The sequence below is a fragment of the Hyperolius riggenbachi genome, chromosome 2, assembly GCF_040937935.1.
Source record: "Hyperolius riggenbachi isolate aHypRig1 chromosome 2, aHypRig1.pri, whole genome shotgun sequence".
Classification (NCBI taxonomy): Eukaryota; Metazoa; Chordata; class Amphibia; order Anura; family Hyperoliidae; genus Hyperolius; species Hyperolius riggenbachi.
In genome coordinates, this window is record NC_090647.1 from 233,908,378 (window position 1) to 233,934,377 (window position 26,000).

Below are 26,000 nucleotides of genomic sequence, written 5' to 3' on the forward strand. Positions count from 1 at the left end.
GGACTAGCACATCAGTCTCCTGTGTTTTTTTTTTGGGTATGTGACACTTCACAACCCACTGACACCCAGAGCTGTGTGCACACTACTGCTGTTGCCTCATTAAGCTTCAGGTACAGAACCACTCCAATGCATTATTATTTCTGTGCTATCTCTGCTGCTTTTGGTCCCTCTGTTGCCCTGGTGCTTAGGCTATACTCATCACGCTCCATGCCCAAATTGTCCACTGGGTGCTGCTATAGCTGAAATTAGTGTTGTGGCTTATGGGGTGCCCAAGATTCCTTTTGGCTGCGGGTGACCGGTTGGTGCTTGAGGTGAACCAGCATTGCCATTATTTCTATATGCCCAGCAAGCTGCTGTGAGTCATATCTTTATCTTTATTGCCTTTTCAATTTGGCAGGATAATATTTCTCTGCAGCTTTATATAAATATACAGTCTACAAAATAACTTTCTAATTTAAACAAAATTATTATCTCTGTTTTTTACAGCTGAATGCATTCTGTTAGGAAGATTTATAATAGTGTATGGAATCTTATCTGAGCTAGTCTGACATTATTTTTTGAATCAAATTCTAACTTTTTTACTTAATGAAGTAGAAATACATTTATTACTTGGAGAATGGCATCTCTGGAAGAGCAAAATTACCTGATCTGACCCTTCCGCATTTTAATTATGACTAGGTATGGTGAGGCATTGCAGTGAAAGTATAAAATGAGTAAAGTATTTACAGTATTCCATAATAAAAAGACACATTTAAAAATAAGATTTGATTATTTAAAAATATGGCACAGCATGTAAGGGGCTAAACCTTTATTTTCAGTCTTATATAGTGCCTTTACCATGTTTAAGGATGGCCCCATCTATAACTATCTCTGAAAAAGTTCAAAATCTAAATGTCCATATACATGCTCAATAAAAGTCATTGTAAACAAACAACCAATGTCACAGAAATGACTTTACTGGTGACAAATTTAAATACTCTTGTGCACTGGATGGATCAGACAAAATACCCAATATCAGTCGCTCATTGTCATTTGGTTAAATTTTCATCTGATTTCTCAAAATGTGTTTTTTTGGATGTTTCAAACGACTTTTGTTGAGTATACCGGGCTTAAAGGTGACTCTTTAACCTTCTTGGCAGCATGATTATTTCCAGATTTTAGGGTCTTTTCTGCACATTTCAAACCCTAAAATCAGGAAAAAATCATGCCACCAAAATGCAGCAGCCCCTGCACTCACTCACCTCCCTGGGCTCCAGCGCGGCAATTTTTCCCTCTGTTCTCCGGGTGGTGCTGTAACTCTGTAGTGAGATCACTGACGGCGACCTTACCAGAGTGATTTAGAGCCTCGGAGGACAGAAAAGAGAATGGCTACCAATGTCTAGATCCCTGGTGAGTAAAAATGCCCGCTGTGCACTATACTTGCATAGAGTTCTTAACGGCTAGCCCGAGCTATCCACCAGGGAGTTTGATGGTTAAAGTTAAATACCAATCTTGTAAAAAAAAACTTAGGGAAACATAACTATGAATAATTGTACTCCTGAAGATGTTTGCAACGTTCAAAATATGCTACTTTAACACAGTATGGGTATCCCTGTTGTTTTTTCTACCATGGCGTCAGTTAAAGTGGTATCGTCACCATAAAAATCTAATTTCAACAGCAACTGGTCTGAGTGTATTAAGTGATAAAGATGCTAATCCTGCATTCAAAACTTTCAAAACTTTTTCTGCTGTTCTGATTTGGAGTTATCACATACTTAAGGAACACTGGCCCTTTAGTAGTCGTGCCAAAGAATTGCGTGCTGGGGGTTCTTTTTATCTATAATGTGTTCCTCCTCTTTCCTTTATTTTCCCTGCCAGCTGCTTACCTGAAACCTAATTCCCTACTCACTTGTGTTTACAAGCAAGGCTGAGGCGACTCAGCGATTGGAGGAGACAAGAAAAAAAGTAAAGGGCAGAAATGACATCACGAGTTAGCCTTAACTGTGGGCAAAAGACATGGCCCCCACCAGGAAAATAATTCTCGTAATTTACTATATAACATTTACTGAAATCAAAACGTGGATAGCACAATACATGTGTTCTGTGAGAAGATCAAGTATTTATCGACTTATATATGTGTTTTTTTCCCTGGCATTTCCCTGGCATAGTATGGCTGATCCTACTGCTTTAACATCTTCTCCAAGGTAATATGCGCCATTCATATGCTTGTGCTCTTTTCCACTGCATACATTGTAAAAATTTTACAAATAACATTCTCCCACAATGCTCCTCTGAGGCACATCTTAAAATATATTGCTTAGGCAATTACATACCTCATGGATGTTCCAGACCTACTTTTGCTAAGAAACAGTAGGTTCCAATGGTTAAGGAATGTATTACTAGTATACAGTATATTGTGTTATTATGAAGGCAATTTTTACATGTTAGCTCTTAGACTATACTGCAAGTGTCAGGTAAGCTCTAACTGAAATCGGTCTTAGATTGCAACAGGAACATAAAGCAATGACTGACTATGGTAGGGATTAGATTGTAAGCTCCTCTGAGGGGCAGTTAGCAACATGACTATTCACACTATGTGCTGCAGAAGATGTTGGCATTATATACAATTATGTAATAATAATACCCTCTTCCATTTGTGAGTAGTTCAGTCAAACAGGACCACATTTTTGTCATTCAACAGGTCCCAAATCCCAACTCTGTTAAAACCATGGTGAACACTGGCACCTATGCTAACTCATCCCCTCATATTCATATTACAATGCAACATAAAAAAATGCAATTATACAGAAAGGAATGCGAGCATTAATGGCAACTATACTGGCTTCTATTTAGCAGAGAGGTGTAAGGATTCAGTGACTTCAAGCTAATTGTGTTAAGTAAAGTGAAACAATTACTGAAATGCCAACATGTTAATGACAAACGTCCTGACTACTTTAGCAGTGTGGTGTTCAGAGTCCAGCAGGCTGAAGTTACTGAATTCAAGCTAATTATGTTAAATAAGATGTCATGAAGCCACTTCCTGATTTGCCACTTCTGTGTTTTAGACAACCACCCAGTTTATGACAAATGATTATCAGAAATACATTACAAACGATTATCTCATGAACTATCTTGTTATATGTATTTCCCAAGTAACTTTTTGAACATCTTCCTAGCAAAAAAAAAAAAAAATAACGGAATACGTTATAACTTTTATTTAACTTTTAACTTTTTTAACTTTGTATGGCATGTTTAACCTAATTGTACTGCTTTGTTTGCTTATTGGGTATGTAAAAGATTTAATATAGATAAAGTGAAAAACAAAAAAGGAGAGGATTCAGGAGCACACTGACCTAGCATCTATTATGATCATAGCAAATTAAAATGATTTAATACTACAGTGCAACGCTTGGTATACATATCCAACCTTGATTGGCCAATTTTACCACTTCCAAGTACTTTGGAGAGGTAAGCTCTTAGACTACATGAAAGTGATACAATTGGCCAATCAAGATTAGATCTGTGTAGACACCTTAAAAGTTTGCTTAACCTCCCTGGCGGTTTATTAAAATCCGCCAGGGGGCAGCAAATACGTTTAAAAAAAAAAAAAATCATGTTTTTTTCATGTAGCGAGACGTCTCCCCCCAGCCCCGGCCATCGGAGATCAGGAGATCCCGTTCAAAGAACGGGATCTCCTGGAGGGCTTCCCCATCGCCATGGTGACGGGGCAGGATGACGTCACCGACGACATCGACGTCGTGACGTCAAAGGGAATTCCGATCCACCACACAGCGCTGCCTGGCACTGATTGGCCAGGCAGCGCACGGGGTCTGGGGGGGGGCGGCTGCGGCGACGCGGATAGTGGTGGATCGGCGGGTAGCAGTGGTAATCGGGCACTGCACGCAGCTAGCAAAGTGCTAGCTGCGTGCAGCAAAAAAAAAATCATGCAAATCGGCCCAGCGGGGCCTGAGCGGTGCCTTCCGGTGGCATAGCCTGAGCTCAGCTTGGGCTTACCGCCAGGAAGGTTGATTAATATTGCTGGGTTTCATTATTTATCAAGGACTAAACTCTGTGTGATATGTGTAACGTTTTGTACAGTATCAGATGATCACTGCCCAATCTAAATATTTGCTGTCAGACTATAAACTAAAAAAAGGGCGGGCAAGCACCATCAAACAAAAAATAAATAAACCATTGAAAAAACAACAGCAGCCAGAGTTGATATGTCCAGAGTGTGCAGAATGAAAAAGATTTATTTTGAAGATGAATTCTAGCCAAAAATGATCTTTTTATTTTGTATTAAATGGAGAAGGCTTGCAAACTCATTAAAGAGAATCTGTACTCTAAAATTGTTACAATAAAAAGCATACCATTCTATTCATTATGTTCTCCTGGGCCCCTCTGTGCTGTTTCTGCCACTCTCTGATGCAAACCTGGCTTGTAATTACCCGTTTTAGGCAGTGTTTACAAACAAAAGACATGGCTGCTAAAAGATTGTGATAGGTTCAAGTAAGCAGAGTGTGTGAGTCACACAGAGCTTGCAGGGGGCCTGGAGAGGGTATGTATAGTTTCTACCCAATCACAAGCAGCACAGCACATTCCAGCCAGACTGCCTGAGCCCGACAGACCCGACAGAGGAGAGAAGATTAGATCATATAACAGAGATAACACAGCCACTGTGCAACTAGGAAAGGCTGCAGCAAGCCAGACCACATTAGAACAGGCATAGAGATGAGCCGAAATTTTCGAAATTTCGAACTGCTTTTATTACGAATGCGAAATTTAACATTACGACCCAAATTCGTAATTTCGTAATTAATTTTCAAATCGTAATTTACAATTTCGTAATCGAAATTTCACTCCCGTAATGACGAATTTCGTGTCTCCAACCGAAATTTTACTTTTTCAGGTTTGTAAGGGTTTCTATCCCTCTAGATGCCTAAAATGAATAGCACAGCCAGTCCTCCTCCTCCTCCTCCTCCTCCTCCTCCTCCTCCTCCTCCTCCTCCTCCTCTCTCTCTCTCTCTCTCTCTCTCTCTCTCTCTCTCTCTCTCTCTCTCTCGAGATCTGTAGTATTTCAAAACCATACTCACATTCATGACATGTCCAGGGATCAAACCCAGGCCAACCACATGGAAGACAGCTATGCTCACCACCATACCACCAAACACACACTAAATAGACTGCTAACCTAAATCTTACTTGTAGACAGTCATATGAGACACATGCTGGGTGCAGGGCTTTGTGATTGGACCATGGACCATGCGATAGAGTGAGGTGCAAAAATGAAATCATGCCTAGCAGAGGATGGTTTCACAATGCTAAATGCTAGGCTGGCTGTGGTGCAATTGGTTAGTGCGTCTGGCTGGTAACAGCAAGGTTACAGGTTCGATTCCATCCAGGCATGTCTTTTCCTTTTGCGTTCAACAGTTGTCCAAACAGAGCCAACAGAGCCCCAGATAGCCATGTAGAGTTAGGTCACAGCTAGCCTGGCTGTGGTGCAATCGGTTAGTGTGTCTGGCTGGTAACAGCAAGGTTACAGGTTCGATTCCATCCAGGCATGTCTTTTCCTTTTGAGTTCAACAGTTGTCCAAACACCGAGCACAAAGTTTTGCATGCGTAAAGTTTTACGCACGCAAAATACCCCATGGGGTTCAATGGCGCAGCGCGCGCACGCAAAAGGAAAAGACATGCCTGGATGGAATCAAACCTGTAACCTTGCTGTTACCAGCCAGACACACTAACCAATTGCACCACAGCCAGGCTAGCTGTGACCTAACTCTACATGGCTATCTGGGGCTCTGTTGGCTCTGTTTGGACAACTGTTGAACGCAAAAGGAAAAGACATGCCTGGATGGAATTGAACCTGTAACCTTGCTGTTACCAGCCAGACACACTAACCAATTGCACCACAGCCAGGCTAGCTGTGACCTAACTCTACATGGCTATCTGGGGCTCTGTTGGCTCTGTTTGGACAACTGTTGAACGCAAAAGGAAAAGACATGCCTGGATGGAATTGAACCTGTAACCTTGCTGTTACCAGCCAGACACACTAACCAATTGCACCACAGCCAGGCTAGCTGTGACCTAACTCTACATGGCTATCTGGGGCTCTGTTGGCTCTGTTTGGACAACTGTTGAACGCAAAAGGAAAAGACATGCCTGGATGGAATTGAACCTGTAACCTTGCTGTTACCAGCCAGACACACTAACCAATTGCACCACAGCCAGCCTAGCATTTAGCACTGTGAAACCATCCTCTGCTAGGCATGATTTCATTTTTGCACCTCACTCTATCGCATGGTCCAATCACAAAGCCCTGCACCCAGCATGTGTCTCATATGACTGTCTACAAGTAAGATTTAGGTTAGCAGTCTATTTAGTGTGTGTTTGGTGGTATGGTGGTGAGCATAGCTGTCTTCCATGTGGTTGGCCTGGGTTTGATCCCTGGACATGTCATGAATGTGAGTATGGTTTTGAAATACTACAAATCTCTGGAGAGAGAGAGAGAGGGAGAGAGGGAGAGAGGGAGAGAGGGAGAGAGGGAGAGAGGAGGAGTTGGTTATTCATTTTAGGCATCTAGAGGGATAGAAACCTTTGCAAACTTTAAAATACTAAATTTCGTAATCGTAATTACGAAAATTTGCGTAATTTGCGAAAATTACGAAATTTCGATTACTGCTAAAATCGTAATTGTAGTAATTTCGCGAAATTTCGGAAATTCGTAATTAGGTCATTACGCTCATCCCTAAACAGGCATAGGAACTTATAGGATAGAAGAAATAAGGATGAGAATTTTGTTACAGAGTCTCTTTAAGAACAAATATTGGTATCTAGGTTTCTACTGGGGAGAATATCTATTCCCTGAGACAGGAAAAAAGTAAAGTGATATGTCACCAATGGTGAAACAGTTGTATAAATAAATGTTTAGTAGAATGGGAAAGTGTGGGGATTTTTGCCAGGAATTTATTTCATTTTAAGCCCCCCAAAAGAGGATTCTCTCCATTCATTGACCCAGAAGTATATATTGTTAGTTGTAATTCTCTTCTTTCTATTCTTACTGTACTTTGTCCAGAACTAAAACAAAATGGTAGTGTTTAACCACTTCAGGATTCTGCGTACGCTTAATTACGCCCCTGAATCCTGAAGTGGTTTCCAGGGAAATGAGCGGCCGTTCCATGTCAGTTCACGTAGGGTGTCTCCGTGAACACCCTGCGAGCCACCGATCGTGGCTCGCAGGGTAAATGTAAACACGCGGGGAAGATCTTCCCCAGTGTTTACATATATACGGCGCTGCTGCGCAGCAGCGCCGTAGAGGAGATCGGCGATCCCCGGCCTCTGACTGGCCGGGGATCGCCGGCATCTGATAGGCTAAAGCCTATCCCATCAGGCGCAGGACGGAAATCCGTCCTGCGCCGCTCACAGGGGGAGGGAGAGGGAGGGAAGGGGAAGGAGGCCAGGAAGCGCTGCGGAGGGGGGCTTTGAAGAGCCCCCCCCCCACAAGCGCAAGCAGCCGGCGGCGATCAGACCCCCCCAGCAGGACATCCCCCTAGTGGGGAAAAAAGGGGGGAAGTCTGATCGCCCTGGCTGCTATCTGATCGGTGCTGCGGGCTGGAGAGCCCACGCAGCACCAATCAGAAAAATACCCCCTGGCACAGAAGTGGTTAAAATTAAATAAATATGACAGCCTCTCTATACACTGAAAAAAAACCCAAAACAAAAACAATTTTGCAAAAAGAGGTTGAAAGTTTACATATTGCATTTTGGACTGAACACATGTGTTACATGCATGTGACTGCAGTACTAAAATGTCACTAATTACAAAAAAATGTAGAGAACTTACTGCGGTCTGTAACCACTGCTCGTGCTTCTGGGTTGCTTGTTTTGTTTTTCAAATTTTGTGCTGCAGTTATGAGTTCCTCCAAATGAGGGCGCTTTTGCTCCAGATCCTGAAGAGTAACCTGCATAAAATAATATTAGGAATACATTAACAGATACCTGTATTATGATTATTATTAATTTATTCTTACACAGTGTAAGCACTTAAGATACTGAAGACATTTACAGTTGCTAGTAGACAAATAAACTATGCTATTTATTTTATAACTATAGTGTTGGTTTCATGTTTTTATCCTGGTAAACATGCCACCAAAATGCTCAATGTAAGAAGCCCCACAGGAAAATCTGCACTGTGCTGTGCTGATATTGTTCATTGTCGTTCGATGCAACAGAGTTAGGCCACTTTCAGCTGGGAGGCTGAACTCTGCTGTCCAACCAGTAGTGATGCTCAAATACCCCTTTTTAAAATTCGAGTTTGGTCGAATTCGAATAGTAAATTATTCGAGGTCAGTCGAATATTCGAGTCGAATAATTTTTACTATTCGATTCGACCTCGGACTTCGAGCTCACTATTCGAGTCGGTATTCGAGCTCACTATTCGAGCTGACTATTCGAATTGGCCTTAAATAGCTTCCAACACTTGTTTTGAGGGTGAATGATGCAAGAAACATCTTTTTTTCCAAGTAACAACAGCAAGTGATTATGTGGGGATGTTCCTTTAAAAAAAAAGGTGGAAAGAGAAGTTGTGTCCTTAATTTTGTTCAGTAGTGTTACTGTATATACTTGTTCTTCTTCTTCTTTATCTTTCTTCTTCTTCTTCTAGATCTTCTTCTTCTATATCTTCTTCTTCTTCTTCTATATTGTCTTCTTCTTCTTCTTCTTCTTCATCATCTTCTTCTTCTTCTTCTTCATCATCTTCTTCTTCTTCATCTTCTTCATCTTCTTCATCTTCTTCTTCTTCTTCATCTTCATCTTCTTCTTCTTCTTCATCTTCATCTTCTTCATCTTCTTCTTCTTCTTCATCTTCTTCTTCTTCTTCTTCATCTTCTTCATCTTCTTCTTCTTCTTCTTCTTCATCTTCTTCATCTTCTTCTTCTTCTTCTTCTTCATCTTCTTCTTCTTCTTCATCTTCATCTTCTTCTTCTTCATCTTCTTCTTCTTCATCTTCTTCATCTTCTTCTTCTTTTTCATCTTCTTCATCATTTTCTTCATCTTCTTCTTCATCTTCTTCTTCATCTTCATCTTCTCCTTCTCCTTCTTTTTCAATATCGTCTTCTTCTTCTTCACGTATTTCTCTTTTCAATTTTTTTTTTAAAGAAATGCAGCTATTTTTGAGCGTAACAAATAGCTGGTGGGCGCACGCATGTTGGAAGCGCCATTGTATGTGCTCCCTGGCAGTGGAAACACAAAGACAGCAGGAGGTAAATTCAGCAGCAGGAGGAGGAGGATGAGTGTGTGGCAGCAGGCAGTCAATGAGGCAGGCAGCTCGCCGTGACATAATAGCCCTGGTACCTAGCGGTGATACCAGGGCTGTAAATAAACACAACAGGAGGTCCCAGACAGCGGTCGTGCAGCCCACATTGTGTCCAATACACAACTGGGACAACACAGTTTTCAACCCGGGCACCTCAGAAAAATTAAACCTTTTTTTTTTTTTTTTAATGGTTTGTTTGGTTTTGGTTTTGCAACCAATATAGCTATTGTTTGACGTAATAGCTGGTGGCAGAGTGGCAGCAGAAGGTAATTCTGTGTACCCTGGCAGTGGGAAACACAGACAGACAGCAACAGCAGCAGGAGGAATGGAGGAGTAATGTGAGCAGCTATTGTTTGACGTAATAGCTGGTGGCAGAGTGGCAGCAGAAGGTAAATCATCTGTGTACCCTGGCAGTGGGAAACACAGACAGACAGCAGCAGCAGCAGCAGGAGGAGGTATGGAGGAGCAGTGTGAGTGTGGCAGCAGGTAGGCAGCGTGACATAATAGCCCTGGTACCTAGCGGTGATACCAGGGCTGTAAATAAACACAACAGGAGGTCCCAGACAGCGGTCATGCAGCCCACATTGTGTCCAATACACAACTGGGACAACACAGTTTTCAACCCGGGCACCTCAGAAAAATTAAACCTTTTTTTTTTTTTAATGGTTTGTTTGGTTTTGGTTTTGCAACCAATATAGCTATTGTTTGACGTAATAGCTGGTGGCAGAGTGGCAGCAGAAGAAGGTAATTCTGTGTACCCTGGCAGTGGGAAACACAGACAGACAGCAGCAGCAGGAGGAGGAATGGAGGAGTAGGCGAGCAGCTATTGTTTGACGTAATAGCTGGTGGCAGAGTGGCAGCAGAAGGTAAATCATCTGTGTACCCTGGCAGTGGGAAACACAGACAGACAGCAGCAGCAGGAGGAGGAATGGAGGAGTAGGCGAGCAGCTATTGTTTGACGTAATAGCTGGTGGCAGAGTGGCAGCAGAAGGTAAATCATCTGTGTACCCTGGCAGTGGGAAACACAGACAGACAGCAGCAGCAGGAGGAGGAGGAATGGAGGAGTAGGCGAGCAGCTATTGTTTGACGTAATAGCTGGTGGCAGAGTGGCAGCAGAAGGTAAATCATCTGTGTACCCTGGCAGTGGGAAACACAGACAGACAGCAGCAGCAGCAGCAGGAGGAGGTATGGAGGAGCAGTGTGAGTGTGGCAGCAGGTAGGCAGCGTGACATAATAGCCCTGGTACCTAGCGGTGATACCAGGGCTGTAAATAAACACAACAGGAGGTCCCAGACAGCGGTCGTGCAGCCCACATTGTGTCCAATACACAACTGGAACAACACAGTTTTCAACCCGGGCACCTCAGAAAAATTAAACCTTTTTTTTTTTAATGGTTTGTTTGGTTTTGGTTTTGCAACCAATATAGCTATTGTTTGACGTAATAGCTGGTGGCAGAGTGGCAGCAGAAGAAGGTAATTCTGTGTACCCTGGCAGTGGGAAACACAGACAGACAGCAGAAGGGCAGTACACAGCAGCCCACTGTAGGTGTAAAATGTGTGGCTGCAGGCGACGTAATAGTCAAAGTGAACCAGGCTGGCTTAGTGAGCAGGAGCCAGGAGGTGGTAAAGGGTGGTAAGGCACATTAACGATGGTTCCGGCAGCCAGTTCATGTCCCCCTCTCGCCGACAACAGGGGCCAGGAACTCGCCTTCCACCCACGCCTGGTTCATCTTGAGAAACGTCAGTCTGTCCACAGACTTGTGAGACAGACGTGAGCGTTTCTCGGTGACCACGCTACCAGCTGCACTGAAGCAGCGCTCGGACAGCACGCTGGAAGGGGGGCAGGACAGCACTTCCAGGGCGTACTGCGCCAGCTCGCTCCAGATCTCCATGCGCTTGACCCAATACTCCATGGGATCAACAGGGGCATCGCTGTCAAGCCCGCTGTACGACCCCATGTAGTCAGCCACCATGCGGGTCAGGCGCTGGCTGTGACCGGAGGAGGATGCTGCTGCATGCATCTCCTCTCTAGTCACTGCTGCCGGAGCCTCTACAGTCCTGTAGAGCTCGTGGCTGAGAGACAGCAGGTCTGTGGGGCGCTTGCTGCTGCTGGATGCAGGCACCTGCTGCTGCCTCTGTGCTGGCTGCTGGACAGTGGGGGTGGAAGGCTGGGGGAAGGCTTCCTCCAAGCGCTCAACAAGGGCCTGCTGCAAGCTCCTTATTTGTTGCGCTGGGTCTCCTCCTGCAGGCGGCAGGAACTGGCTCAACTTCCCCTTGAGGCGTGGGTCCAACATCATGCTGATCCAGATGTCCTCCCTCTGCTTCATCTGGATCACCCTGGGGTCCCTGCGCAGGCACGTCAGCATGTGCGCTGCCATTGGGAAGAGGCGGGCCACGTCTGCTGGCACATCGACGTCAGTGCTGTCCTCATCCTCCTCCTCTGCCGCCTCATCCTCTCTCCACCCCCGCACCAACTCAGCTGCGCTGTGCTGATCCCCCTCATCAGCAGCCAGGTCAGGGACCTCCACCAAGTCCTCCTCCTCCTCCCCCTCAGAGGTGGACTGCGCAGCTGGTTGCCGCTCCTGCTGGTCCAAGGCTGCCGCTCCCTGTTCCAGCAAAGCATCGAGGGCCCTGTTCAGCAGAGAAACCAGGGGCACCCACTCGCAGACCATAGCATGGTCCCTGCTCACCATGTTTGTGGCCTGCAGGAAGGGAGCCAGCACTAAGCACACCTGCTGCATGTGCCTCCAGTCATCATCGGGGACGATGGACGGGATGTTGCTGGTCTTGTCCCTTCTCTGAGCTGCGGAAACAGTGGCCAGGGCAAGGTACTGTTTGACAGCGTGCCTCTGTTCAACCAGACGCTCCAACATCGCCAGGGTGGAGTTCCAGCGAGTCGGAACGTCAAGGATCAGCCGATGGCGTGGCAGATCCAGCTCCTTTTGCACGTCTTCCAGGCTCGCACAGGCTGCAGCCGAGCGCCGGAAGTGACGCACAACATTCCTTGCCGTTTCCAGCAGTTCGCCCATCCCCTGGTAGGTGCGCAGGAACTTCTGCACCACCAGGTTCAGCACGTGGGCAAGACAGGGGATGTGGGTCAGGTTTCCCCTGTCTATTGCGGCAACCAGATTGGCCCCATTGTCGGCCACCACCTCTCCGACTCTGAGGCCTCTGGGGGTCAGCCAAATCCTCTCCTGCTCCTGGAGTTTGGCCAACACATGGGTTGCCGTCAGCTTGGTCTTCCCAAGGCTGACCAAGTGCAGCAGCGCTTGGCAGTGGCGGGCCTTCACGCTGCTGCTGAGGCGGGGGGTTTGGCCAGGTGTGCCGGAGGATGGCAGAGGATCGGAGGAACCTGCTGCAGTTCCCCTGACCCTGCGGGGTGGCACCACCCACTGTGTTGCTGCTGCTGCTGTGCCCGCTGCTGCTCTCCCATCCTCACCCCCTTCCACCAAGCTGACCCAGTGGACAGTAAAGGACAGGTAGCGGCCTGTCCCGAAGCGGCTGCTCCAGGAGTCCATGGTGACGTGGACCCTTTCACCAACCGCGTGCTCCAGCCCTCGCTCCACATTGGCCATCACAAAGCGGTGCAGTGCAGGAATGGCCTTGCGGGCAAAGAAGTGTCTGCTGGGGAGCTGCCAGTCTGGGGCTGCGCAAGCAAGCAGCGCACGAATGTCGCTCCCCTCCTGCACGAGCGTGTACGGCAGGAGTTGGGAGCACATGGCCCGTGCCAGCAAGCCGTTCAGCTGCCGCACGCGACGGCTGCTGGGAGGCAGAGCCCTAACCACCCCCTGGAAGGACTCGCTCAAAAGGCTCTGGCGTGGCCTTTTGCTGACACGGGAATCAGCAGACACAGCAGAGGAGGCCACTGAGGACTGGCTGCCAGAACAGGCCTCAGTGTCGGCGGCAGGAGTTGCAGAGGGGGGAGGAGCAGTGCGTTTCCGCACTCCTGCTGGTGCTGCTGGAGGAGCAGGAGGGCGGGTGGCTGCTGTTGCTGCTGCTGCTGCTGAAGGCTGTGCAGTGATGGGTGTGGTGCCACTGCCAGCAGCAGATGCCTTCAGCCTCTGGAACTCCTCATGCTGGTGGAAATGTTTAGCCGCAAGGTGGTTGATGAGCGAGCTGGTGCTGAACTTTAAGGGGTCTGCACCTCTGCTCAACTTCCGCTGACAGTGGTTGCAAGTGGCGTACTTGCTGTACACAGTGGGCATGGTGAAAAACCGCCAGATTGGTGACAGAAACTTCCCCCTACGGCATGGAAGCGCTGCTGCCTGTCTCCCTGTGGTGGTTGGGGGGGGGGCTTGGGTGCGGCTGGTGGTGGTACTGGCTGATGCTGCTGCTGCTGCTGCTGAGCCTGAGACACCAGCAGGCTGTGGGACACTGCCAATGCTTGCAATGATGCGCCTCCTTGCAAGGCCCACAAGCGCATCCTCCTCCTCCTCCTCAGAGCTGCTGAGGACGACATCCCCTGGAGGTGGTGGCACCCAGTCTCTGTCTGTCACCGGGTCATCATCATCCTCCCCCTCCTGAAACATGTCCTGCTGGGATGAGGACCCCCCAAACTCCTCTCCTGATGCATGGATGGGCTGCTTGACTGTTGCCACAGTCTTGCTGTCCAATCCCTCATCCCCCAAAGTGCCCATCAGCATCTCCTCCTCAAGATCGCCAACAACAGCAGACAATTTACTCATGATGCCTGGGGTCAAAAGACTGCTGAATGACAGGTCGGCGAGTGACGGTGAACTGGCCTCCTCCCCAGACCCTGCTGGGCGGCTGCTGCGAACAGGGGTGGTGGTGGTGGTGGTGGTGGTGGTGAGGGTGGAGGCCTCGGATGCAGAGCTGATGGCGGGCTGCTCATCCTCCGTCATGAGTTGCACCACAGTGTCTGCATCCTTTTCCTCAATGGGACGTTTCCGACCCGGCTGGAGGAAAATGGGAGCAGGTGCAAAACGCTGCTGCTGCTGTGTCTCTGCAGCGTGAGTTGCAGATGCTCCTGCTGGGCGGCGCCCAAGGCGTCCACGGCCAGTGGCTATGGGAGGAATGTTAGCCACTGACGCTGCTGCTGCGGAACTGTGCATGGTGGCGCGCCCGCGGCCGCGGCTTGCCACAATGCTGCTCCCTCTCCTCCTGATTCCCTTGCTGCCCTTCCCCTTGCCCAAACCGCGCTGGCTGCCACTTCCAGACATCTTCAATGTTTTGGGCGTATAGACAAAAGTTTTTTAAAAGGGCGGGTGAAAAGTGGGGTACTTTAATGGAGTGGGTTGGTTGGTGAGGTGACTGAGTGAGTGTCCCCTAGTACAGTAAGTAAGTAGTAACAGTCAGGAAGTACAACTAGCAGTTACAATAATCAGTAGTAATCACAAGTAAATTTAGTGTGTGTACACTCAGACAGTGAGTGCACGCACGCAGGAGCTAGTAGCCTATGAACACAGTGACTGAGTGTCCTAGACTCCTAGTACAGTAAGAGTAAGTAGTAACAGTAAGTAGAACTAACTAATTACAATAATCAATCAGCGATCAGAAGGAAATGGAGTGTGGGTGTGTGTACACTCAGACAGTGAGTGCACGCACGCAGGAGCTAGTAGCCTATGAACACAGTGACTGAGTGTCCTAGACTCCTAGTACAGTAAGAGTAAGTAGTAACAGTAAGTAGAACTAACTAATTACAATAATCAATCAGCGATCAGAAGGAAATGGAGTGTGGGTGGTGTGTGTACACTCAGACAGTGAGTGCACGCACGCAGGAGCTAGTAGCCTATGAACACAGTGACTGAGTGTCCTAGACTCCTAGTACAGTAAGAGTAAGTAGTAACAGTAAGTAGAACTAACTAATTACAATAATCAATCAGCGATCAGAAGGAAATGGAGTGTGGGTGTGTGTACACTCAGACAGTGAGTGCACGCACGCAGGAGCTAGTAGCCTATGAACACAGTGACTGAGTGTCCTAGACTCCTAGTACAGTAAGAGTAAGTAGTAACAGTAAGTAGAACTAACTAATTACAATAATCAATCAGCGATCAGAAGGAAATGGAGTGTGGGTGTGTGTACACTCAGACAGTGAGTGCACGCACGCAGGAGCTAGTAGCCTATGAACACAGTGACTGAGTGTCCTAGACTCCTAGTACAGTAAGAGTAAGTAGTAACAGTAAGTAGAACTAACTAATTACAATAATCAATCAGCGATCAGAAGGAAATGGAGTGTGGGTGTGTGTACACTCAGACAGTGAGTGCACGCACGCAGGAGCTAGTAGCCTATGAACACAGTGACTGAGTGTCCTAGACTCCTAGTACAGTAAGAGTAAGTAGTAACAGTAAGTAGAACTAACTAATTACAATAATCAATCAGCGATCAGAAGGAAATGGAGTGTGGGTGTGTGTACACTCAGACAGTGAGTGCACGCACGCAGGAGCTAGTAGCCTATGAACACAGTGACTGAGTGTCCTAGACTCCTAGTACAGTAAGAGTAAGTAGTAACAGTAAGTAGAACTAACTAATTACAATAATCAATCAGCGATCAGAAGGAAATGGAGTGTGGGTGTGTGTACACTCAGACAGTGAGTGCACGCACGCAGGAGCTAGTAGCCTATGAACACAGTGACTGAGTGTCCTAGACTCCTAGTACAGTAAGAGTAAGTAGTAACAGTAAGTAGAACTAACTAATTACAATAATCAATCAGCGATCAGAAGGAAATGGAGTGTGGGTGTGTGTACACTCAGACAGTGAGTGCACGCACGCAGGAGCTAGTAGCCTATGAACACAGTGACTGAGTGTCCTAGACTCCTAGTACAGTAAGAGTAAGTAGTAACAGTAAGTAGAACTAACTAATTACAATAATCAATCAGCGATCAGAAGGAAATGGAGTGTGGGTGTGTGTACACTCAGACAGTGAGTGCACGCACGCAGGAGCTAGTAGCCTATGAACACAGTGACTGAGTGTCCTAGACTCCTAGTACAGTAAGAGTAAGTAGTAACAGTAAGTAGAACTAACTAATTACAATAATCAATCAGCGATCAGAAGGAAATGGAGTGTGGGTGTGTGTACACTCAGACAGTGAGTGCACGCACGCAGGAGCTAGTAGCCTATGAACACAGTGACTGAGTGTCCTAGACTCCTAGTACAGTAAGAGTAAGTAGTAACAGTAAGTAGAACTAACTAATTACAATAATCAATCAGCGATCAGAAGGAAATGGAGTGTGGGTGGTGTGTGTACACTCAGACAGTGAGTGCACGCACGCAGGAGCTAGTAGCCTATGAACACAGTGACTGAGTGTCCTAGACTCCTAGTACAGTAAGAGTAAGTAGTAACAGTAAGTAGAACTAACTAATTACAATAATCAATCAGCGATCAGAAGGAAATGGAGTGTGGGTGTGTGTACACTCAGACAGTGAGTGCACGCACGCAGGAGCTAGTAGCCTATGAACACAGTGACTGAGTGTCCTAGACTCCTAGTACAGTAAGAGTAAGTAGTAACAGTAAGTAGAACTAACTAATTACAATAATCAATCAGCGATCAGAAGGAAATGGAGTGTGGGTGGTGTGTGTACACTCAGACAGTGAGTGCACGCACGCAGGAGCTAGTAGCCTATGAACACAGTGACTGAGTGTCCTAGACTCCTAGTACAGTAAGAGTAAGTAGTAACAGTAAGTAGAACTAACTAATTACAATAATCAATCAGCGATCAGAAGGAAATGGAGTGTGGGTGGTGTGTGTACACTCAGACAGTGAGTGCACGCACGCAGGAGCTAGTAGCCTATGGACAGTGACTGAGTGTCCTAGACTCCTAGTACAGTAAGAGTAAGTAGTAACAGTAAGTACAACTAACTAATTACGATAATCAATCAGCGATCAGAAGGAAATGGAGTGTGGGTGTGTGTACACTCAGACAGTGAGTGCACGCACGCAGGAGCTAGTAGCCTATGGACAGTGACTGAGTGTCCTAGACTCCTAGTACAGTAAGAGTAAGTAGTAACAGTAAGTACAACTAACTAATTACGATAATCAATCAGCGATCAGAAGGAAATAGAGTGTGTGTTGTGTGTGTACACTCAGACAGTGAGTGCAGTGCGCACACGCAGGAGCTAGTAGCCTATATGAACAGTGACAGTGAGTGTCCCTACGGGTACAGTAAGAGTAAGTAGTAAGTAAGTACAACTAACTAACAATAATCTATCAGTAATCAGAAGGAAATAGAGTGTGTGTACACACAGACAGTGAGTGAGTGCACACACGCAGGAGCTAGCTAGTAGCCTATAAACAGTGACAGTCAGTGAGTGTCCTACTCCTAGTACAGTATAACTACAATACTATTAGTAAAGGACAGCAGAAATACTGGTATAGATGAGAGAAATAAACAGAGGACAGCTGCCCACAGAGGCAAGGCCCCCCTGAGGCCTAAACCTGTAAGCTTGCAGCAGCTGCCTGTCTCTAATGTAACACACAAGCTACTAACTAAAATACAATGTCTAAATAACTAACAACAATATAGGTGTGTATAGGAGGTGTATGTGAGCAAAAACGCTAGGTAAATGACCACAATAGAGCTCTTGCTAAGCCAAAGCACAAAGGAGCAACTCTCTCTCTGTACAAGTCTCAGGCAAGCACGGAGAAACGGAACATGGCGGCCGCTATTTATAGGGTAGGGGCTGGCCAGGGTCCCCCTCTGTGATTGGCTGCCGTCAGAGGGCCTGGGAGCCCTCTGATTGGCTCTAAGGACATCAATCTGGGCTATGACGCTATTCGAGCTCGGTACCGAGCTCGAATAGCGCCGGGTTGCTCGAATAGCTCGAATAGTGAATGGGCTATTCGAGTGTACTCGGATAGCCCATTCGAATAGCTCCAGCTATTCGGAGCTCGAATACCGAGCTCGAATAGCTGAAAAAGAGCTCGAATATTCGAGCTACTCGAATATTCTAGCTCTGCTGAGCACCACTGCCAACCAGTGCAATTAGTGTACAATTTAAATGCAGTCGTATTGCAGTGGTAATAATACTATGGGGTTGATTCACTATAACAAATAGCCTGCCTTCTCAGAGTTAACATGCTTTATCAGAGCTAACATGCCTTATCAGAGTTAATGTGCCTTATCAGAGTAGCACAGTGAGCGCTACGAACTTATGCCTGCTAATTGGCAATGACGAGCGCTCCACCCGTCCTGCCCTGAGCCCCTGCGAGTCAATTCACTTTAAAGCACATTATCCCCGCACTTTGATTGGCCCAATAGGCTGCCTGTCAAGTTTTCTGTCAAGTGGGCAATTTTAAATGAGCAAGATTTCATCCTTTCCTTCCAGGGATGGACTGTGCAAAAGGGGCATAAGGGGTATACAGGTATGCCTACAGGATCATGTGGAGGGGTATGTGTCCTATATTTAACTACATTTATAAAACACTATAGTCATTAGTTCACCTAGCCATGCATGTTTAGTCAATTAGATGTTCTGTTGATGACCAGTTTTAACTGAAATATTGATTGACACTTGATCAGGAAAGGTAGTATTGGGGAGAGGTTGGCAAGAGATTAATGGCCACATATTTTTGCATGGCACTAATTAGAACTAAGCTAACAATGGCAGACATTTCTAACCAGGGAGATACAAGAAAAACTTGGAGGAAAGATACGGAGCACGTATACCCCAGGAAATATAGATACAAACTGGTCCAATAAAATATCATAATCTTTAAAACCAGGGAGATAGCTAGCTCCCAGATCAGGTATCCATAACATACTGTATGCAGAGATGGATTAATATGTAATGTAGTGCCAGGCAAGGTAGTAGATTTGGGACTCTCTTGTGGTCTTTTTGGTAAACTGAAGTGGAAAGAGGTCAGAGAAGGTGGCTGACATGCCCCTTGACACCCACTAGGCCCCATGCACCTGCCTAGTTTAACCCGGTGCATGATCCTGCTCTGACTATATGACTAGAAGAGATTATTGTCAAGAAGATGACAATAATTATGTCTTGCATGCAAATGTCATGCAAATTGCATGTAGCTTGGAAATGGGACAAACATCATCATCAGGAAATGTATTGGATTGACCATGGCCAATTCTAAGCTGCATACAATCTAAATTAAATTTTAAGGATTATTGTTCATCTCTAATTACTAGCAGTGTAACCCGTATGACACTGCTTGCCCCACGCTCCGGCTGAGTGGAATCCACCAGATACTGACACTGATGAAATTATCAAAGATTTATTCGCAACCAAACAGTGGTCACGTCAATTGATATCAGCCAAAACACTTCAATGTCAAAGTACTCCTCCCTTGCACATCAAAGGTCAAAAATACACAATATCTAGTCTTCACAGCCGGTTCACCGGTAAAACCTGTGAAAGGAAATGGTTAGTTACATACAAATTATAGTGAGCTACAATAGGTCTTCTTGTACAACAATCAACCCCTTTACAGCATATACAGATCACAGTACCGTTGTTGGGCGTGGGCTGGGGAAAGGGCTGGTCTACTGAGCAATTCAGTCAAATACCTAATCAGTTCTCAGTCCCTTGCAACCAAGTCCAAGCTATATTGCTCAGCAAAACCTTGGGGAAACTCTTGACAGCTCGCAATATGATTATGGTACTGAATAGATGACAGTTCGTTGGTTGGTCTAATCAGGACATTCACCTTGCTCCAAGATCTTTTAGACTCTTTAGGTTGTATTTGTTGCACTCAATACACTTTACTCTTAATACTGCCCCTCTGGATTGGGCTCCCCAAAACAACAAACAAAATAAAATATAAAACAAATAATCAAAAAGGGTTAAAGCAAAATAAAGATAAATTAAAGAAAATATAAAGTGACCGATGCACCCCTTTATACCATCAACACCACCCTCCTACAATAGAACTTTCTTTAAGTGCACTTTGACTTTAAGGCTGAATAAACTCTGAATTAGAGTTGATGCAAAACTTGTAATCCAAGTAGGTTAACTCTGTATCTTGATCAGATGACAGTTCACTTTCTCTGTAGCACACTTTAGTATCACAAGTAATGGTGCAACGCCTCCTCTTCACTTAACTTTGTAATACTGACAGGTTCTCTTTAAATATCAAACTCTTTGTAATCATGCAGAACACATCAACATCTGAAGTTTAACTCTTGTCTTAAAACGGACTTGACAGGGATAATGTCTCTATATAACAGGACCTTATGCAAGCGGGGGCTGTATCAGCTCAGCAGGGTACTTTAGGTAGTAGAGAATGTCTCTCAGTGACAGTAGGGCCTGGACTTTTTATAAGCAATAGCAACTTGTCTTACTTTATATCAGCAGCTTTCTTCTGCATAAATAACTGTATTCTCCGCACAAAGTCTCTGCTGTATAGCACTCTCACATAGGCTGTCTTTAGCAATACCACTCAGGGACAGAATTTGAGCCTCTCCAGGTTCTAGGCTGCTATCATCAGCAAGCTACTAACTGTACACACTTTGTGGCTTAGATGTGGCTCTAAGGCCTACTCATCTGACTGTGAATGTCTTTAGGTCAAGGTTAATCCGGGTCTGCCGCTGTCCTTACTGTATGGCCGCCGGGTCCCCCTAGCTTCCGGGGGACTGCTACAGCCTTTCTCTGCGCTGGTCTGGGCTCCCACCCTGCTCCACAACACTTGCTCCTGCTCAAGTCCTCTCTCCTCCACGTCCTCTCACGCTCTCCTCCTGGCTCCAACTAGTTCTCGCCAGCTACATCCTTCTAGACCCTGCCTCCTACACCTGAGGTGTATGTCTCTGACAGGCTGTGCAGGGCTCGGGAAAGTCCAAGCAAATTCCCCTAATTTGCATACTGTGTCGCTTGGTAACAGTCTATGCGACCTTTCCTTCGCTTACTGGCCCTTCTCATGTGCCGTTTTGGTTCTAGCAGCATGATACTTAGTCTGAAAGGCGCCACACATATGGGAATGTTTAAAGGACTTACGAGGCCTGTTTTCTAAAAAAAAAAATAAAAGAAGTTATATACCTGTGTCAGTTTGTAAGGCACGGAGGACGCCGTTCGCGCCCTCTGTGCCGTTCCGCCGGGTCCCCGCCGCTCAATATCCCCCCGAACGTCCCCCGACCGCACGGCCCCGGTCGGGCTCTCCAGCCTTCTCAAAGATGGCCGGCAGAGCTGGCTGCGGCTGCGCAGGCCGCATAGCCATGAGTGCAAGTGCGCAGCTCTAAGGCCAACCCCCCGATCCACGTAACAGGCTGTTTCCTGTAGCGTGGATCGGGGGGTTGGCCTTAGAGCTGCACAGCCGCACTCGCGGCTATGCGGACTGCGCAGCCGTGGCCAGCTCCGGCGGCCATCTTTGTGAAGGCTGGAGAGCCTGACCCGGGCCGTGCGGTCGGGGGACGTTCGGGGGGATATTGAGCGGTGGGGACCCGGCGGAACTGCACGGAGGGCGTGGACTGCATCCTCCGTGCCTTACAAACTGACACAGGTATATAACTTCTTTCATTTATTTTTTTAGAAAACAGGCTTCGTAAGTCCTTTAAGTAATCTGTAACCCTCTTTTGGTGGGGTTACAGCAGTAGTGATGCAATGATTGTCATTCCATCTGCTTATTAATATCTTGCAGAAATAGAGGAAATAACCAGAGTAATCATCTATTCATCTGCAAAAACAGTGCTTGAAAATATTTATTTTAGAAGTGTAGAATGGTATGCAGTCAAATAGATGAGATCACTGACTATACAATAAATAGTGTTAGCTCTTATATGAGCAATGATGTCAGAGGACACCTTAGGACATGTTTTGAACACTATTGTTCAGAATCCTGTGTCACTTCTCAGCAGAATGCTGAAAAGATAACTGGTGGTGAGGCCTCTGTCTCCCTGAAGCAAATCCCTCTGTAGAGGATGTGCTCTGAGGGAGGAAGAATATTGCAGAAGATGTCACTATTGCTATAGTTTTTCATTTATATAGCGCCATCATTTTCCCCCGTGCTTTAGACACTGCAATAGATAAAGCTGTAGGTAACAAAATACATGCATAGTACAATAGGAACAGATGACAATATATACTTACAAAAGTGCTTGACTGCTTAGTGAACCCTTTTTGGATTTTCAGTATTTCTACGTAAATACGACCTGACCTAAAATATGATCTACTTTCCATGAAAATCTTAAAACTACAATATGAATAAATGAATTTTGGTAAAGCAGTTTTCTACTGCAAAATTAAAAAGCATATAAGCAGCTAAAATAGTGCACTAGCAACTTAAGAGAGAGCTCATTATGCAACCCCGGTCACATGTGCGTACTATGTGCGTGGGTATCCCACTTATTCTTTCTGCCGCCCATGCTGTAGTCTAAGATCATTTCCATGGGGGAAAGTCAGTTAACTTATAAGTAATTTTTTAGGATGTGGGAGAAAATTGAATTATATAGAAGAAACTCGCACAAAAGAGAGCATAAAAATAACATGCAGGCAGTGTCCAGGCTAGTAATTTATATATATATATATCCGGTTCAGCACCGCTGTCCGAAAATCTCATGCATCCGAGCAACGGTCACCTCCCATTCATTTGTCTATAACTTTATTGCTACTTATCACAATAAAGTGATCTATATCTTGTTTTTTCCACCACTAATTAGGCTTTCTTTGGGTAGTTCTTTTTGCTAAGAATTATTTTTTTCTAAATCTATTTTAACAGGAAGATTAAGAAAGAAATGAAAAAAATTCATTATTTCTCAGTTTTTGGCCATTATAGTTTGAAATTAATATACGCTACCATAATTAAAACTCATGTATTTTATTTGCCCATCTGTCCCGGTTATTACACCGTTTAAACGATGTTCCTATCACAATTTATGGTGCCGATATTTCATTTAGAAATAAAGGTGCATTTTTTCAATTTGCGTCCATCACTATTTATAAGCTTATAATTTTAAATAATATAATAACATATTCTCTTGACATGCATATTTAAAAAGTTTAGACCCTTGGGTAACTATTCATGTTGTTTTTTTTTAATTGTATTTTTTATTTTATTTTTTAATAAAAAAAGTGTATGTGGGTAATTTTTGGTGTGGGAGGGAAACTGCTAATTTTAAATGTAAAATAATATTTTTTTTAATTAAAAATGTATGTTGGTGCAGTTTACTATTTGGCCACAAGATGGCCACAGTGAAAAAAGTCCTGGATGTGAACGATCTCGCATCCAGGAACTAAAATGCTGGGGAGATGTTTCCTGGGGGCAGAAATACCGCGCTCTCTGGAGAGAAAGCGTCGGTATTTCTGCGGGGAAGTTAGATCGGTGAATGGGAATTATATTCCCATTCACTGATCGGGGGGCTAGCGGCGGGCAGCGGGAGCGCGCGGGGTGCGCCCGATCGCGCGCACCAGCCAGCGGCAGCAGCAGTGCCTATCTGGTCGAGGAAGCTCGTCCAGATAGGCCGAACTGGATATACACACTGTATTGCTACTTTCATTAACTGGTATGTCCTAGGAGTGGTTGGAGATGCCTATTTATGATTACGTAAACATTTCTGCTTTCCGAAAAGCGTCTTTTGCTGATTACTGCATACTTATTTCTACCACGGTAAGCCCATTTCCAACAGGATTTTTTTTTAAATTTTCAATTCAGGTTTGCTTTAACACTGGGATGTTGATGAATGTTCTCACATGAACTGCTCATGTCAGGGTTCTTGAGAACTGTCAGAGTTCTATTGATCCCGTCACCGGTATCAAGGTGCGAGCAGCCCCGGGGTGTCGGGTCTAAGATAGCACAGGTCTTCACCAGTGCACCCCACAAGGGATGATGGGCCGTCACCCTTAGTGGGTGGTGGACTACTTTACTGCCTGGTTCTTGCCAGGTCATGACCCCTAGGACTACCATACCAGTGACAGGAAGAACAGAGGTTACCTGATGGGATAGGAGGGGTCTCGAGTAGAGCAGATCGTAGAGCGATAGGAACAGGGCTGGCAGGAAGGACAGGAAGGATACTGACAGGAGGCGTTCCCAGGAGGGAAATGGACAGACAGGATAAACCCGGGAAGGGAGCTGATGGAGGGCTCCCAGGAGGGTAGCAGATAGTCAGGCAGAATCCCGAGTAAGGAGCTGACATTGTGTTGAAGGCTAAGGACCACGTGTGTGGAAATTTGAGGATAAATATGACCATTAAGATGAAGTCTGTAGATCACTGGCAACTGTGGTGAGGGTTGTTCAGTGGAATATTATATATACTATAAAGCCTTACAAGAGAGAATGGTCAGGGAAGGCAGGGGAAATCCCTGGGAATGCTGCAGTGACTGGAGAGTCCCCAGAGGGGAACTGGCAGTCTGGAGGAATCGCGGTATGCTGCAGGTAACATGAGAGCTCCCAGGAAGGGGACTGACTGGCAGGAGGAATCTCCAGGATATGACGGCAGTCTGGAGGAGATACCGGAGGGGAAGTGACAGGCTGAGGGAAACCCTGGGAGTGCAGCGAGCAGGGAAGTGAGACTGGGAGATGAACAGGTGACTGCAGGGAACCAGGGATGGATAGTTGTGGCTGGCAGGGAGACTGACAGGGAACCAGGGGAAGGCACAGGGAGGAAGGCTGGGAAGTGCTAGGCTGAGTGGCAGGGATCCAGGGATGGATGCCTGATAGGAGAGTTGCAGGCAGGGATTCTTGATTAGGGGAGCAGGATTGCAGGCTGACAGGCAGGCAAGTGTAGCAATAGGGGTTAGCCAAAGGGGATCCCTGGAAGGGAGAGCCTGGTCGAGGGAAAGCCAATCAGGGAGGACAAACAGGAAAGGGCAGGGGGAACTGTGGCAGAACACCATGGCTGTGATCCGGGATGCAACAGCATCCATCTGTGAGAGTGCAGGGTTTAAATACCCTGCCTCTCAATTAGGGAGGGTGCAGTGCCACCTTCGGCCACTGCAATAGTGATGGTCAAGTAGATGCAAATAACTTCGAGTTGATGCAAATGTATGCAAATGTATATGCAAATGTATGCAGTTTGAAAACGAACCAATCAAATTTTACCTCAGCAGGATTTGATTGGTTAATTTTCAAGCTGCATACATTTGCATACAAATTTGCATAAATTTACATTAACATGAAGTTATTTGCATCTACTTGACCATCACTACACTGCAATAAGATGGGCAGAGGCGTGCACGCCTAGCAACAGAGGATGCCTGACCCAGAAGCACGTCCGGTCAGCGTCCTCCGCCATGCGGATGAAAGACATGAGTAGAGGCATTGGTATATTTCTTGATAGTCCCCACTCCCCAGAAGATGATATTGCAGTAATCTACATGGGATATGATGAAGGCATGTACAAGCATTTTAGTAGCCAGAGGCAGGTTGGAGTTGGCAGGAAATGAATTATGAGTTAAAAAAAAAAAAAAAAAAAAAAAAAAAAAAACACACTTGAATGACATTTCTGAAAGTACTCCCAGGCATTGTCTTGTTTAGGATAATTTCTGTTGCACCCTTCAGATGGAAGTTAACCCATTCAGACTGTCAGGAACATGAGATAGTAGGGTAGAAAGGAGTTGACAAATGTAGTTGGGTGTTATCTGTATAAAAGTAAGACTGAAACCCAAATGCATGTATTTTCATTGTTCAGAATTTTAAATGCAGACGGAGAAGAGAAGAGGTCCAAGAAAAAAATATTTGTGCTTGAACAACAGACAGCAGTTGCAGGATGATATACAGACAAAGTGGCTATCTCAACAGGTGGAAGGAGATCCAAGAATATGCCTAGAGATGAGAGGGTCTAATAATGCAAAACATCAATTGTGTTG

At 45.7% G+C, this 26,000-nt stretch overlaps 1 protein-coding gene across 15 annotated transcripts in view; it reads right to left on the reverse strand.

The window, feature by feature from the left end:
• The window catches only part of DMD (dystrophin), a 3,066,377-nt gene that overhangs the window by 999,930 nt on the left and 2,040,447 nt on the right, over positions 1–26,000 (reverse strand). For all 15 annotated transcript variants that reach the window (XM_068268325.1, XM_068268327.1, XM_068268324.1 and 12 more), the window contains one exon: positions 7,823–7,940. In XM_068268325.1, coding sequence (XP_068124426.1) covers positions 7,823–7,940 — 118 coding nt within the window. The remainder of the gene's footprint in view (positions 1–7,822; positions 7,941–26,000) is intronic.